Here is a 16872-nt window from a genome sequence, read left to right on the forward strand (position 1 = left end):
AATGATTACCTATGTAGTTAGGAATTCGCCTCTACATATGGGCATTTGCCCTAGATTAGTCCCCTCTTAAGATGAGAGCTCCAACTTAGACAGGTATTTTTTTAATTCAACCCCAAGGGGATGAAAATGATGTAAAAAGTTTTAACGACTTCTATGTAGATGAAACCGCGCACTGGGACTAGTAAAATTACATAATATGTATTTCCTTGAACTTTGCTGACTGGATAACAAAAGTAGCTGTCAATTCTAGACCATTTAAATCGATTTGAACCTTATTTCTTATACATAAGTCCCAAAATGCAGACTTACGAAGCCAATACACTCTGGTTCAGCAAAGGGATGGAGCCTTGACCTACATACTGTGATAAGCTTCGTTATCTCTAGGATTGCCCCCGGGTGTGCTTACAATGCAGACCTACCGTCGTAAAACTAAATGGCTAGGAAGCGACTGCGCCGAAAATGATGCGGTGACATATTTTTTCTGACCTACCTCGCAGAGCTAATAAGTGTCAATGGGAAGTTATTGTATGTAGCATTCCACCTTAAGTTGTTATGCATGGTAGGATAGTTACGCGATGCGTACCCATTTTACTACTAATCGTCTGCCGAATTAGGGGTTCGTGTTTTTGTTATCTAGCAATGTTAAATGTATGTAAATTTCACAAGTTTCTTTTAATTTAATCAACAGTTATTTTGTTATCACCTAGCTCCCGGAGCTCTATCCTATATTTTGTCACTCTTAAGTTCCCTGAAACATTATATTATACCTAATATAAATATGCTCACGGAAGCAATCATGTCCATTTCAGAAGATGGGTCGTCGTCAGTTTCCATAAAATTTTATTTCAGTGTTACGAGTATGTTATTTAAATGTAAGGAGAAGTCGTAAGCAACGAAAGAGTATCTGTCGCCTGCTCTTCAAACAGTAACAACTTCTGTGAGGTGAAGTTTAGAGTAGAGTTTGACTTGGAGAGTTGTTTATATTGGATGTGGTTAACTTTGGAACTGGTTAACCGCGGGATCAATAGACCTATATTATTATGATCTCATCCAGAAGAGTTTTATTTGACTTTCGGTGACTCGGTTTAATTGAATATTGATCCTGAGCCCGTTTAGAGTCACTGACAGTGTCAAAACTGACATATACGCTATAGAGAACGTAATTTACTTTGTATGTTTGTCTCGCTCGTACTAGTATATGAGAAACAGACATGCATAGAAAGTTAATTACGTTCTCGATGGCGTTTTTGTCAGTGCCATATTAGTGGTAGCCTGGCACTGGTCAAAATTCGATAAGAGTTGACATTACTAAGCGGTTTTTATATATTATCTAGAAATGGTCGTTTTTCGTGACCCTTAAAACATTTACTGCCAGCGACCCGCTAGGCGGGTTCTGTCGCTTTTCGCTACATAAGGTTTTTCCAGTGTTATACGCTCGTAGCACGAAACTCGCTCTGGGAGTGAATGTTTTAAAAGACTGATGATGTAAATATTACACATTACACCTATTTCACCTAACATTAACAATTATGTACATGTACATTACAGACAACTATTGCATGATTTTGCTTTTGTCATAAACTGCTGTTCAAAATTGTGGCGGCCATCTTGAGAGTCAGTGTCCCTACAAACCCCACAAACATACGAAAAACAATAGCCTCTCATTTATTAGGTCAAAATAAGGGAAAACTTATGAAAATGGCGTCGTCTGCAAGTAGGCACATGCAGGAGGCAGTATAATGCAAAATACACAAAGCTTCCATTCCAGAGCCTTCTATGGTCAGCAAATTAATCGCACTAGGTAGTAAATTAAAACTAAATATTTTACAGGATGAGAGAGTAATACTTATAACAAGAAAAATGTAACATCAGGATTTCAGGATTACATAGTCGTGTCCAATGCGCGCAGCGACGTAGACGCATTGATAAATGCAGTTTTGTTTTTTTTTCTCCGCTATATGTACGTACCTACTTACATTATATACATCCTTTTTATCGCACATCCCTAAATCGTTAGGTACAGTCACCTGCAATAGTATATAAATATGTTACTCTTCGAAGGCCGCAAAAATATGTGACACACTCTTATGGCTCTACAATTTAATAAGATCGTGTCAGATATTTTTGCGGCCTTTGTTGTATAACATATTATTTGCAGGTGACTGTACTCGCTGCAGGCTCGAATACCCCTTTCAAAGTCCTACAAATACGAGTTGGCCTTTTAAACATAATTTCGTATCAACGGCATATTCTGTTATAAACCCCAAAGTTTTCGCCTGAGCTCGTCAACAATTCATAATTATGCAGCTCTGCAAAATGCAGTTTTCACAATGGAGCCACTTCAACAAGGTACGGTTGGCAAAACATTTCGAAAGCCGCCTGTTCACAAAGTTAAGTAAGCTGTTTTGTTGGCAGCTCAAAACCGCAATTTTCCATAGTTTTTTTAACGTTTTCTTCTTCTAAGTAGTTGTACAGTCGCTAGTCGTTGCAATAATATATAAAACCACTTAATTTCTATACAGCTTGTGTGGCGAAGTGGGTAGGTACAATGAGTTGAGGCGCTTTCTGTACGTGTACCTCTTTGTAGAATATACTTTAAACCTGTACGTATCTACACCTACTGTAAAAAATTTAAATCTAAGAAATCCTATTTAAGTGACGTGACAAGGCCGCTGATAAAAAAGAAACTGTCGATTTTTGCGTCACCAGCAATATTATGTTACACAACGAAGCCCGCAAAAATATCTGACACGATCTTATTTGTAGAGCCATAAGAGCGTGTCACATTTTTGCGGCCTTCGAAGAGTAACATAATTATTGCTGGTGACTGTACCTTATTCATATTTCTTATTATTATTTTGGTAATTTTTATAGTAATTTAGTAACATTTTTGCAACATCCTGGTTTTTACATCGTAGTTGGTCGAAATAAAATGCTTTAATTAAATTTAGTAACAATTTTCGCTTCTGCTTTGCTGACCATCAGTCGTATCTTGTACGTTTATTGTTATAATATAAGGCTTTTTATTTTACTTAACCTTTTCAACGCCAAGAGCCACTAAAGTGGTCGAGTGCTGTCGTGCCCATGACGCCAACAGCCACTAAAAAGGCTATGACGGACGCTGTCAAAGCAATTTTCCTGCTGACAGATAAGGTTTATTTTCGCTCTTCATATTGCAACCATTTGGCGTATAAGCCACATTTTAGCATGGGACGAAAAGCGTTGAAAAGGTTAAGTAAGTATATACAGGACAGAAGTAGTTTTCATTACTTTTTGCTGGCCTTGCGAGGCCAGAGCTGTTATTGTCTTACCGAGTTTGCATCTAAATAAAAAAAACTGCGTAATTATGAAAACTCACTAATACAGGGTCATCACTTAGGTAAACCCTCGGTTAGCAATCGGAATACAGCGCCAGCTCAGACTTACGTAGAACATTAACATGAATTAGCATTTCTACTATTTCTAGTGGACTTGACTGCCTGTAGGTCGATGTTTTACAAAGTTTTGCAGGTCTTACTAGTATTCATTTGCATTTCACTAATTTCGTTGAGGGTTGGTAAGTTACAAAACGGATAAGTCCTAGGTATGAAATTTTAAAGCAAATGACTTTACTACGAAAAGAACGAAAAAACCACGCAGAACATGAAAAAATACTGAAGATTTTATTCTATTTATAAAGTAAGAAAGCTAAGCATAAAAAAAAAACATTAATTTCAAGATTCAAGCATTAGTTCGCACAGTGTCATTGACCGCCGGCATCATGGGCGAGACAGCAATGTTATTAGAATACGCGTTCGATAGAGAGATATGAACAGGCGGTCGATGTACGGAATTCTTTGTGCTTAGCGTCCTTTCTTTAATATTCGTATCACAGAACATATTAAAGAGGTTAGAATGGCTATCGCGCGCAGTTAGTATCGGAACCGGTGTCGCCGTTCGTTCCTCTCCACATTTAGGTAGTAAAAACTTGTGTGCGTGGTGAATGGATACGCCTCCTTTAGACAGATTTGATGTCTGGCTTCTTAATCTGAACGTTATTGTGGCGCAAAAGGCATGTTTACTTCGTTTTTCGGTCAGCGCGGGCGAGTAGCATGCGAGCGTTTGCTCAAAACCGGCGGCGACACGTACCGTGCTCGCATCGCCATTCTACTTGTTCTGTGATTCGTATACTTTATGGGATATGCTAATGTTATTAATATTGTTTTTATTGCAGGTTGATGGTGTGTCTCTCCACGGAGTGTCCAACCATAGGGCAGTGGCGTTGCTGCGAGATGCCAAAGGGCCGGTGGTGCGGCTGAAAGCTTTAAGGTACATTTTCACATTCTACATTCATTGTTCTTCATCAACATCGATTCACGTCTAATGTGGGACAAATACTTATTAAACAACATACAACACAGTATAACAACGCCTTCAGGGTGCTGTTGCGTCTGCCACGCTTCTGCAGCGCGTCAGGCATGTTCGCGGACGCGCAGGTAGACAGTTTCTCTGCTACAATAAGAAAGCGTGCCGCCGCGACGCGTCGCAGAGTGCTGGACAGTAGCAACAGTATCCTGAGTGTGATAGCGGGTAGGCTCGATAGTAGCTATATGCAGCACTGGTCGAACCTGCACCAATCCTTAGCTCCCTATGAAATGTAGTAGGTAGATAGGGTAATAAGTTAATTTTAAGTACTAACATAGTCTAATTTACAAGCTCCTGCATGTACATGTTCAACTAACATATTATGGATTTTTTGTGGTCCGAAATAAATGATTTTTTTTTTTTTTTTTATTTTTATTATTTATTAAAGTTATTAACCTACATTTTGTGTAGATACAAATCTCAATACAACTATCTCTCTCTCATATCATTCCGAAAATATTTCGACAACTGCAATGTGAATGTAATGTTCACCTGTATTTTGGCCTTTATTTTCAGGTATCTCCGCGGGGCGGGGTTTGAGAAGCTGCAGAAAGCCCTAGCGGCCCAGGACGGAAGGAGGTCGCCTCTTGCACCCCCCAGCCCGTCTGTCACCTCCCTTGCCAAGTATAGTTTTAGTGTGGTGAGTATTTTATTGATAATGTCGAGATACCTGCCCAGTAAACACAGCTGGCTCCAGCTACTCCGTCACCTCGTTAGCAAATTGTAACTTCGGGATTCTGCTAGGTACCTACCCAGTATTTTTTTATTCACACTTCTTAATGACGTGGAAAAAACAAGCTCGTTCTGTAATGAAGATAAGGTAAAATCAGCAAGCACTGCAATCATCAAATAGATAGTGACAGCACAGAATAAGTAATAGTATAATCATGTGACAGCCAAAGTGGCTAAATAATCGTAAAATTAACGATGTGTACCGATATATTTGGCTACATTGACCGTATTTGATGCCGAGTGCACCATTTTACAGTTGTCTCATAACAATAAAGCATTTTAAATTTTATGCTCTGATTCTGATACCCATGATAACAAGAATTTTCTTTTTTAAAGTACGACGAATCAACAGTGATAGAAACCGAGCCAGACTCGGAAGCCCCAGGCCACCCGCCGTCGCCCCAATCGCCGTCGGACGACGCCGAGATCGTGATCGGACGAGACGATGAGACCGCCGAGCAGGAGGCGCGTCGGATACAGGACAAGTGGCGGGACATACTGCAGAACGAGCATGACTGGCCGGGGCGGCAGCACGAGTATGATATCATTGTAAGTCCTGTCATCTGTTTTTAACTGGGATATCATGCAGCAGGACTAGTGTGCTACCTCAGTTACCGTCGAACGATACCGAGATCTTGATTGGACGGGATAAAAAAACTGGGGAACGTGAAGCTTGACTCAACCAGGATAAATAGCGGGACATTCTGCAGAACGAGCATCTTGCTCGTGTCGGCTGGGGCGGTTGCACGACTACGATATCTTTGTTGTTGTGTTGTTTCTATTCTGTTTTTAACCTTGGGATCAGCGCACTCTCCCACATCGATGGTTTATTGTGTACTTATACATTGTAGGGACATATAGTTACTTAGGTGCAGAGGCAAAACATTTGGCTAAACAGTTCAGAGTAGGCAGCGAAGGTATAAGCCCAAAATGATCAAAATCCTTTGTAAACAGATGGCTACTTGAAACAGTATCTTAGAATCGAGTAATGGGCTCGCAGATATTTTTCAGACAGAGTACTTAGTACAAATAGTTCAAAGTATTCTACATTTTCATTTCAGGTTGGAACAATAATCAAAGAGAAGGATAGCGGGTTGGGCATCTCACTCGAGGGCACCGTCAGAGTGGTGGGGGGCAAGGAGGTGCAAGCGAGACACTACATCAGGGCCATTGCCCCGAACGGTCCTGTGGCGAGATTAGGATTGTATAAAGTTGGAGACGAGTTGTTGGAGGTAAGTTAATTTTTTGTTTTATTATGTCATGTGTACTAATTGCTAGAGTCCTATCCCCGGTTAGGTATGATGCTAATGGTTATTTATCAAGAGGTTACAGTTGCACTTATTCTGGTTGTTTATTTAAGATGAATTGTATGCTGATTTACTTATCTGATAAGCTCTCTCATAAAGATAAGTGGCTTAAACCGCCGAAAATCTGATAAAATAACAGGAAACCGTCTGATAACGACACGTTGGTTAGAAGTTTCTAAAAAAATTCATCAGCTAATCTTAAATTTCCAGGTGAACGAGTGGCGGGTACTAGGCGCGCATCACGTCGAGGTGGTGACGCGATTACGCGCGGTGACGTCGCCGGTTTTGCTGGTGTGTGTGAGGAAGCGGGATGACGAGAACAAAGGGAAGACTGAGGGCAGTTTTGCCAGGGTAAGCCTTTCGAAATTTACTGATCTCTTTAGGAAGCCAATATATCTGTAATAAATAAAATTTTAAATCCAGTTTTACAAACGCCAGAAGACCTGGGTAGGTATTATGGTCGCCTTAAACAAGTTTATCACAACTTCAAATACGAGAGCAATTCAGTTCGATAGTGTCGAAATGTGACATATACGAAATATTGTATTTAATTCGCCTTCATTAAGTGATAAGTCTGTCAATATGAGCAGGCTTCAAAAGTAGCTGTCTATTCTATCCAACAAATTTCGTCCTCATATTTATTAATATGTGTTACAAAATGGAGCTAAACTAAAATGCATACTTATGTTTTCAGAGCAAGACCCTCGGCGGCAGTCTTCAAGACCTGTTGACGCCCCCGCAGAGACTCATCAAAGCTAAGTCGGAGAGTTCAGTAGCCTCCTTATGTAGCACCAACACTGTCATGTCTACGGGGCACGACCATGATGGTAAGGACAGTGAACAGTCTAATGAATATATGTAGGTACTTAAAGTGTAATTCTATAGAACTTGCTAATTATGTCTTGCTAAGTATCTCTTGAATACACTATAGGGGAATGTGTTGCCCTATAGAGTATTCATGACATTACCTAGTATTATAACTCCCAATGTAAGCCTATTACTTATAACAGAACTTTATTTAAGTATAGAATAATGCGACTCCACAGTCAAATAAATGTAGTTTTGTGGAGCTTTGTCCTTAACAAAAAAGTTGTAACTTTTGTGTAATAAATAACTAAAATAAAATAATAAATAATGTAAACAAAAGTCACTAGAAAATTCATATTTTTTACTGTTTCAATATGGCGGTTTGTTTAGGTACACAGTTAGCAATTTCCATAGAATGACACTTTACTTTAATGGTAAAGGATTTCATCAGCTAGCATGCTAGTATAATTTTATTATTAGCTGCAGAATAGGGGTCCCTCCATAATAGCTACAACCAGTCCCTTGCTGCCCTAATCGATAGTTTTCTTTATTTGGTCACCATTATAGGGTTATCAACGAGCGGTGTAAACTGTAAACGCTATAATACCCTATGGCTCTCTCGTGAATATAAGATCGATTTAAATACCTACACGTTATTTTTGAATTTGTCTTGTAAAAACTAACTGTATGGCCCGTCCATGTGAAGATTTTTGGTCGAGGTCTACGGCAGTAAACGTGCTTTAACCGCTTCTCTCATTCCAGAATTCTGTACGGAAGAACTGGACCGCAACCGCTCACGTTCACTTGAGCCGCTGAGTGGACTAGCGATGTGGAGCGATCGCGTGGAGTACATCCAACTTCAGAAGGAAGAACGGGGGCTTGGCTTCTCCATACTTGACTATTTGGTAAGTGCTGAGAGGTTAGAAAATAAAAGCAAAATGAGGGTCAAAGATTATGTTCAGTATTTTGGTCGTTGTCAAATATCTATCTAATACCTTTAAACGTGCAATTCTTGTTTATTTATTTATACATATATATATATATATATATATATATATATATATATATATATATATATATATATATATATATTTCGGGAATCTCGGAAACGGCTCTAACGATTTCGATGAAATTTGCTATACGGGGGTTTTCGGGGGCGAAAAATCGATCTAGCTAGGTCTTATCTCTGGGAAAACGCGCATTTTCGAGATGTTATATGTTTTCCGAGCGAAGCTCGGTCACCCAGATATTAAGGTCTAAGGTCTAAATGAGCAGAAAGCGCCCATCATTTCACACTCGAACGTTTATAAAAAGGTTCTAAGTCAAAAAAATAAGATCATCTTCCTCGCGTTGTCCCGGCATTTTGCCACGGCTCTTGGTAGCCTGGGGTCCGCTTGGCAACTAATCCCAGTAATTGGCGTGGGCACTAGTTTTTACGAAAGCGACTGCCATCTGACCTTATTAGTCTGGGCTGCGGATTAGTCCGGTTTCCTCACGATGTTTTCCTTCACCCAAAAGCGACTGGTAAATTATATCAAATGATATTTCGTACATAAGTTCCGAAAAACTCATTGATACGAGCCGGGGTTCGAACCCGCGACCTCCGGGTTGCAAGTCGCACGCTCTTACCGCCAGGCCACCAGCGCTTCTTTGATTCAAAAAAATAAGATATTAGTTCGAAATAGTCCTTTGACAATTCTATTAATTTATATTGTATTGTTGTGCCCACAGAACATATTAAAGATGTTAGAACGGCTATCGCGCGCAGTTAGTATCGGAACCGGTGTCGCCGCTCGTTCCTCTCCACATTTCCACATTTCTCGCGCAACGGTAGTAAAAACTTGTGTGCCTGGTGAATGGATACGCCTCCTTTAGACAGATTTGATGTCTGGCTTCTTAATCTGAACGTTATTGTGGCATTTGTGGCGCAAAAGGCATGTTTACGTTTTTCGGTCAGCGCGGGCGAGTACTAGCATGCGAGCGTTTGCTCATAACCGGCGGCGACACGTACCCTGCTCGCGTCGCCATTCTACTTGTTCTGTGGTTGTGCCCCAGGACCCTTCGGAGCCCGGCAGCTCGGTGATCGTGGTGCGGTCGGTGGTGGCGGGCGGCGCGGCGGCGGCGGACGGGCGGCTGGCGCCGGGCGACCGCCTCGTGTCCGTCAACGCGCAGGACGTCGCTCGCGCCCCGCTCGCGCAAGCCGTGCAGGCCATCAAGAGCGCGCCCAAGGGTACGTCACCACTATAGTTCGTTTTTTTTAGCGTTAGAAATAAGGTAAACAATCTTGATGTGTCTTTTAATTGAAAAACACATTTTAAAAATAAGTTACGGCAAATATGTAACAATTATGAATCTAATACGATCATTTATATTCTTCTGCTTTCATAAGTAATAGTTTTTAGGGTTCCGTACCCAAAGGGTAAAAACGGGACCCTATTACTAAGACTCCGCTGTCCGTCCGTCCGTCCGTCCGTCCGTCCGTCCGTCCGTCTGTCTGTCACCAGGCTGTATCTCACGAACCGTGATAGCTAGACAGTTGAAATTTTCACAGATGATGTATTTCTGTTGCCGCTATAACAACAAATACTAAAAACAGAATAAAATAAAGATTTAAGTTGGGCTCCCATACAACAAACGTGATTTTTGACCGAAGTTAAGCAACGTCGGGCGGGGTCAGTGCTTGGATGGGTGACCGTTTTTTTTGCTTGTTTTGCTCTATTTTTTGTTAATGGTGCGGAACCCTCCGTGCGCGAGTCCGACTCGCACTTGGTCAGTTTTTTTAGCATTAGAAATAAGGTAAACAATCTTGATGTGTCTTTTAATTGAAAAACACATTTTAAAAATAAGTTACGGCAAATATGTAACAATTATGAATCTAATACGATCATTTATATTCTTCTGCTTTCATAAGTAATAGTTTTTGATTTTTAAAAAGCGTTTTTTCAATTAAAAGACATGTCAAGATCGCTTACCTTCTTGCAAGTTCTTTCTAATGCTAAAAAAACGAACTATAGCGGGGCTTAGAAAAAGATGGGTAGTCTATATCGCGGGCGAGATAGTGTCGCGCCCCTTCTGTGTTAGGCCCACAGACGATCGGTTTGGCAGGCGTGCGGGCGCAGCATGGTTCCATTTTTATCGCCTGTCACTATGCCCGTCACTTTCACACTTACATACTTGTTAAAACGTGACAGGTCGTGCTGACAACCCGACCGTGCTACCGCCGTTGGTTTTTTCAAACAGAATAGATTTTTTTTTCTCCTATAAAGTTAATTTGTAGGTAAGTTAGAAAGTGGAAAGTTAGAACATTAAACACCCTGTCACAATTATTGCAGTCGAGTTATCAGACATACATATTCATATACTTATAAAGGTAAATATTATCTTTATCAGGGATATCTCTTTGTTCAAAATATTTACTCTTTCATATTGTCCTAAGCCTAATTCTGTGACTTGATAATATGAGTCCATATTTGCCGACTCTATTTTATTTGTTTACATGAATGTATGAAATGGTGTGTGTTTTATTTAATTTACCAATTTTTTATTTAATTTGTTTCCCTAATAATGTAATAATATTGTGCAATTTAAATATCTAAATATTTAATTTGCTACCTATCTTCTAATAATAATTTTCCACCGAAAATACGTGCAGGTACAACAACAAAGATACCTTCTTACAGGCAGTTTTCGCCTAGAAATTGTCAAAAAACGTAAAAATGCTTTTTTTCAGAATTTTAGTAAAATAATGCATTTAATTAAATAGCAATTTTATCATGGACTTAATAGCGTTTAGTGATAACGCAGCCCAATGGGTGAAGAACCTAGACATTAATTTGTAAATAAAATTGTAGAACGACTCATAATGCCATACGAATAAATAAATAAATCATGAAAGCTCAAAAAAAATATAATTCCAACAAGTAAATATAGATAAGCGGCTCAAATATCTAACTGCTTAAATATTATATAACATTGTTACTAAACGTGGTTTTGTAGCTACTCAAATAAGGAAATAATGTTTATTATGTTAATTTAATGTCGGAATGACGTTTGCGTTAGTTTATACGTATCCTTGTTCCTTCACAGACGTGTTTAATTGTATCAAACAGTCTTTGTATTAGTGTGTAATCAGGAAAAATCTACGGTAGTATAAAGAGGTTTTTTAAAAGAATTCTCAAGTTTTTGATTTTGTTAAACGCAACTCTTAATTAATACTAAAATAGCTTTGTTTGACTAAATATTAAAGAAAACAAACGGCTTAACACGTGCATATAAAAACGTAATAATTATTTAACCTACCTAGTTTAGAATATATTACTGATTAAAAACAAGGAAAAAATTGTATATACTTCATACTTCTTTTACAACGAAATAGTTTGTTGTTCAATGAAAGTGGTAGATGAGGGACTCCTAAAATTACGTACGTGTGTGTTTTCTACAAGAATGTCCCGGTTAATTTTGATTATTATAATTGTATTTATTTTTAGTGATATTAACGGGTCTACTGCGATATATAATTTCATTATTTTTACCTTAAATCCGACGTTTCAACTGGGTTGCACCAGTTGTGGTCACGGATGACTGACGTCCCAGCAAAATGTCAACGGAGATATGAAAATATTGTATTTGTTTTAGGTATCGTGACCATCGGCGTGGCGAAACCTCTGCCCTGCAGCACAGTGGTTGGGGGTCAGAAAGCGAACGGACACAGCATGCAAGGCAGCCAGGTGAGCACCATTTCCCTATTTTCGTTGAGACAGTTAATCGATCATTCGTAAACCTTAATGCAACGAGATAAGGTTCACTAATAATCAGTTTACTGATATGTCGTTTTTTTAGCATTAGAAAAAGGGTAAACAATCTATGCGTTTTTTTTTTATTAAAAATACTTTTGAAAAATACCTTTATATACAGCTTGCAGAGGAACTTTATAAAATGCATTGACGTATAACTCAGGACGGGCCTTATGGGCACTAAAAATGGTACTAATTCAGCGGTGTCTCACGAATTCGAGCCAAACGTGCAGTCTAGTGTAACGCAACTAGTTGCGACCAATCGTACGCGTGATGCGAACTCATCAACCAATCGCGATGTAATGGTGTCACACCGCTGTATTGGCCCCATTCATGTCCCATTCTTATCGCCCGTAAGGCCAGTTTTGAGATATACGTCAATGCTAAAATAAGGATTAAGTACATTCAAATAAATATAACGTTGTTATAATTTTTTTTAAAGAAAATAATCAAATAGTTATTACTTATTTATTTGTGTGAAGTCTTTGTAAGTGACTGTGATATTGTACACTGATGGGAAAGTAAAAGTAAGTTATTTCACTTATTAAGCTTTTTCTTTATTAATGCTTAGAGCAGTATTAATTTACCTAATACAAATAAATAGCATGCGATTTATAATAATTATATTTTATAACAAATCTTGTACAGTAAAGGGAATATTACCGCTCTAAGATTAAAATAGTAAGTTATTGTTTTAGAAATTGTTAAAATAGTTAATTAAAAGAATTCCCTTTAGTGTACAATATATTTTTGGATAAGTGCTTGACTTTCATAACATCATTTAAGTGTAGTTAATACATTTGAATTTGCTCTATTTCGTGCTTCATATATTTAACATACCTACTCACTAGTTAATTTTAATGTATTTTAATAACATTTCTACGCTTTTTTTCCTTGGTATGTTTGCGTTTTGTATTATGCTTGCAAAAAATACTAATGCTAAAACTTTTATTTCACAGAAACTGGAATACTTTACGAAGATCCTACGCCTGATCATGTCCCTGCACCGCGACATAATGGAGCTACAGCTGCAAGCGCAACACGCCCCGCTGTCCAACTTGCCCCCGTCTCCCCCTTTCCCGCCGCCCCCCTTCCGCGTGCCGCCCAAGATCAACGCCGAGATATCGATGAAATGACAGGAGGACAAACTGAAATACACTGTCACTGTGGAAATACCTGCCAGCTATGATGATTCTAAAATTTAGTCCTCGGCTCGACGCAGCAGTCGGCTTAAATATATATTGAAATGTTAAGCACAGGGGAGAGCGGGGCTAAATGGTCCTAGGGTTTAATAATCCTCTATATCGGCCTACTTAAACATGTCGTTAAAATTGCGACCTATGTTTCAGACAGAAAACGTTAGATTGGTTGTTAAAAGTACTCTGAATACCTAATGTAGATCCTGAGGTTATTTGAACGCTTAGCTGCTTGAGGATTTGCTATACACTTTTGCTAAGGATTATTATACCTATACAATGTGAAACCTCCTAATATGTAAGATGCTGATTGTGATTAAGTTTTGTTAAATTTAATGCCTGAGCAGTAATATAATCCATACTAACATTACTTATAAAAGGAAGTCTGTCTGTTACCTCTTCACGCTTAAACCGCTGAACCGATATAGATGAAATTTGGTATACAGATAAAGATAAAGATAAAGATAAAAGATAGTTTATTCAAGTAGGCATAATTACAATGCGCTTATGAACGTCAAATAAAGCTAGGTAGACCGGCTCCAACCCTACACCTCTGCCCCGAGAAGATTTTACAGATTGTTTGAGTCCCGAAGAAGGACATAGGATAGTTTTTATCCCAGAAATAATTCCTTAAGGGGGTGGAATTTGTATGGGGAATTAACAACAACTGCATAACAAACTTTGTCGATAGGAACTGTCCCGCCGCGCGCCGGCACTGGTGGACGATTTAGTTGAAATTTGGTAAAGGGATAGTATCTATCTCATTCGAGTCCCGGAGAAGGACAAAGGATAGTTGTTATCCCAGAAATAATTCCTTAGGGGTTGGAAAGGGGGGTGGAAGTTTGTAATTCCACACAGACGAAGTCGCGGGCAAAAGCTAGTAATATAATAATTGTCAAGTGGGCGCTGTTATTCTCATGTATCCCTATACCACCATGTCACCCTTGACAGTTGAGTATAGTATGAAAAAAATAGGTTTTTCTTGACTAGTTTAGAAATTCCGCAACATGGCGCGTGATTATATATTTCTGGTCAGGCTTTAAAGAACTTATCGTAACTTTTTAAATTTTTTTATCCTTCTAAATAATGCAATTTAAACTGCCCCAATTTAAATGTAGTGTATGTATAATTATAAATATATATTTTGAAATTGTATAATATACCGGGAATCATTTTATTTTTATTTATAATCGTATACTCTTGAATTGTCCTATCGGTCGTGGTCTCGTCTTAGGTTATACATACGTTTCTTATAATATCCTACCTACCTACGTGACCTACCGTGACTACGGTACCTACCTGAATTCCATAGGTACTACATAAATAACAATTTTAATAAAATAGTGATATTATCATCACATGACATCAATGAGATCTAAAATAAAACTTTCTTAGGTTATTTGAGAGAGATGAGCCAATGTGAAAATATAAATATGTTAAATAGTACAATAATAAATTTGCTGCCAAATGTATTTGACGCAGAAAAAACATATTTACTTACCCCTTTTTGGACAACATTTATCTACAAACAGCTTTGATTTAAATTATAATATTTGGCCTAACATTTGTTAACAAGTGATGAGATACTTAATTGCAAAAAATTTTCGGCGTCATTTATTTAGGTGATATAGACTTAGAAATCATAGATAGGACTAGAAGACTAATGAGACTTAATGAAATAAATGTAGTAATTATTCATTCTACAAAAGTATGCCCAAGTAAGACTCGATACTTAACTTAAATATCGCGCTGGTAACTTTTATGATTTAAAAGCTTGCCCAGAAAAAAGGTTTTCAATTTAGGTGTAGAGCAACGAAACCTCAAAATTTATTGCAAATCTTTAATAATTAATAAATATTTTAATTGAACCAGAATTTATTCCACCAGCCTTTTGCTGGCCTGCCACTTAGCGCGCTGCTGGCGTGGCGGTTAGCGCCTCTGATGATCAGCTGTCAGGTGCCCGGGACAAGGAATAACGATATTATGTTTTATTTGAGGTAGAGTTACGATAATAGCACCCCTCCATACAAATATGTATGCAGGGGTGCCAAGATAATAGCTTATCTGACTGTACCTACGACATGAAACACTATTTCACTTTATGTAGGTAATTGGAATAAGGTATTCGTCACTGTACCTAAACATGACAATGTTTTTTACTCTGTACGAGTATTAAGATTGAAATTCTTACATATTAGGTATGTAAGTACATAGATCTGTGTGTAGATTATTCCGTCAATTGATATGTGATAGATTTTGTTGAGAATATTGTAAAATTTTGAAGAAAGAGATTACGGTTGTTAAGATGTTTTGGAATTGAGGTGCGAGGTCGTCATAAGTTTATTTTATTGTCCAATTTATTATAATGAAATAAAATATAAGTTTTCAAATAATTTGCAACCGAAGAATCAGAATAAAATTGCTAAGACTAAAGGTATCATGAATTAATAAAAACTAGATTTGTTTTTTTAGCTACTGTTTGCACGTGATACGATGTAGGTATACGTCTAAAAAGGTTTATCTAACAATTATTTACCATTGAATGCATTTATTATGTTTTTTTTTTAATTTTTTCGAAACTTCATTGTCTAGAATCAAATGATATGAGTATATAAATATTGATCAATGAATAATATATATTGTTAAATATATGTATGGACAAAATATAATGTGATATCTATATATTAATGTATTTCCTTTCCTTTAATATTGAATTTAATAAAATATAGGTAGCGTAGTTAAATTATTGTTGTTCGTGATAGCCTCGGCAAAATTAGAAAATGTCAATATGTTGCTGATAGTACCTAACAAGTCGAAGAAGATAACCACTTATTTTTTTATTTATTTATACAATATACGGAATATAATATTCTATATTCTTACATTAACAACATTTTTTTTGTAAGTAGCTTCCCTTTACCTTGCTCTTATATTATTTTATTTAATGTTGTGTCGAAAATAACAATAACACATCATTCAATAAAACCTTGCCAGCAAACTAAATTTAATTTGCTAGAGAAAAACATTGTAAGGCCACATTATACCGCGGTATATCATTTTCTTTGTAAACATTACAGACAATGAGTATAAGTAAATGAATTTGGTCAATGTGGAATTCCTTACAGGAAACAATTGGACATATCATAGTTGTAAGTTTAGCAGTCAGCTAGTATGATATTTGTTTAACTGATTTGTTCAGAAAGAAGGGTATGGTTTATATGTTGTAAACACTAGAAAATGTCGCGTCGCGTCAGCTTAAATCCTAAGCTTAAAAAAATTAAGATTTGAAGTTAATTAATAGGCGACTTTAGCGGACAATAGCTAAGAGTTGTAATACTCTTAACTTAGTTTAAAAGAGTCTTGTTTCGTTGAAAATACTTAAGTCAACATGACCATTGGAACATGTAGTATACTTACCTAAGTATACTTATCTGATACCTATCAGGGAGCCAAAATAATAGAGACAAACCAAAGAAAGTCTGTAGCGCTAGATTAAAAGTAGTTTTTAAAAATCAGTATGCGACAACACCACAGAAAATGGATTAAATAGTCTTGATACTTGTGAAATTTCTACCATATTTACCGTCTATGAAAAAATTAAGCTGTATGCACAGCTTAATAATTATGGTAAAA

The 16872-nt window shown here is 37.5% G+C and overlaps 1 protein-coding gene across 2 annotated transcripts in view; it reads left to right on the forward strand.

The window, feature by feature from the left end:
• Window positions 1–16872, forward strand: part of LOC134659967 (uncharacterized) — a 138340-nt gene that overhangs the window by 21327 nt on the left and 100141 nt on the right. For both annotated transcript variants that reach the window (XM_063515665.1, XM_063515672.1), the window contains 9 exons: window positions 4214–4308; window positions 4921–5044; window positions 5473–5685; window positions 6198–6368; window positions 6654–6794; window positions 7138–7270; window positions 8013–8155; window positions 9306–9480; window positions 11886–11977. In XM_063515665.1, the coding sequence (XP_063371735.1) occupies window positions 4214–4308; window positions 4921–5044; window positions 5473–5685; window positions 6198–6368; window positions 6654–6794; window positions 7138–7270; window positions 8013–8155; window positions 9306–9480; window positions 11886–11977 (1287 nt within the window). The remainder of the gene's footprint in view (window positions 1–4213; window positions 4309–4920; window positions 5045–5472; window positions 5686–6197; window positions 6369–6653; window positions 6795–7137; window positions 7271–8012; window positions 8156–9305; window positions 9481–11885; window positions 11978–16872) is intronic.

Source organism: Cydia amplana, chromosome 2, assembly GCF_948474715.1.
Source record: "Cydia amplana chromosome 2, ilCydAmpl1.1, whole genome shotgun sequence".
Lineage (NCBI taxonomy): Eukaryota > Metazoa > Arthropoda > Insecta > Lepidoptera > Tortricidae > Cydia > Cydia amplana.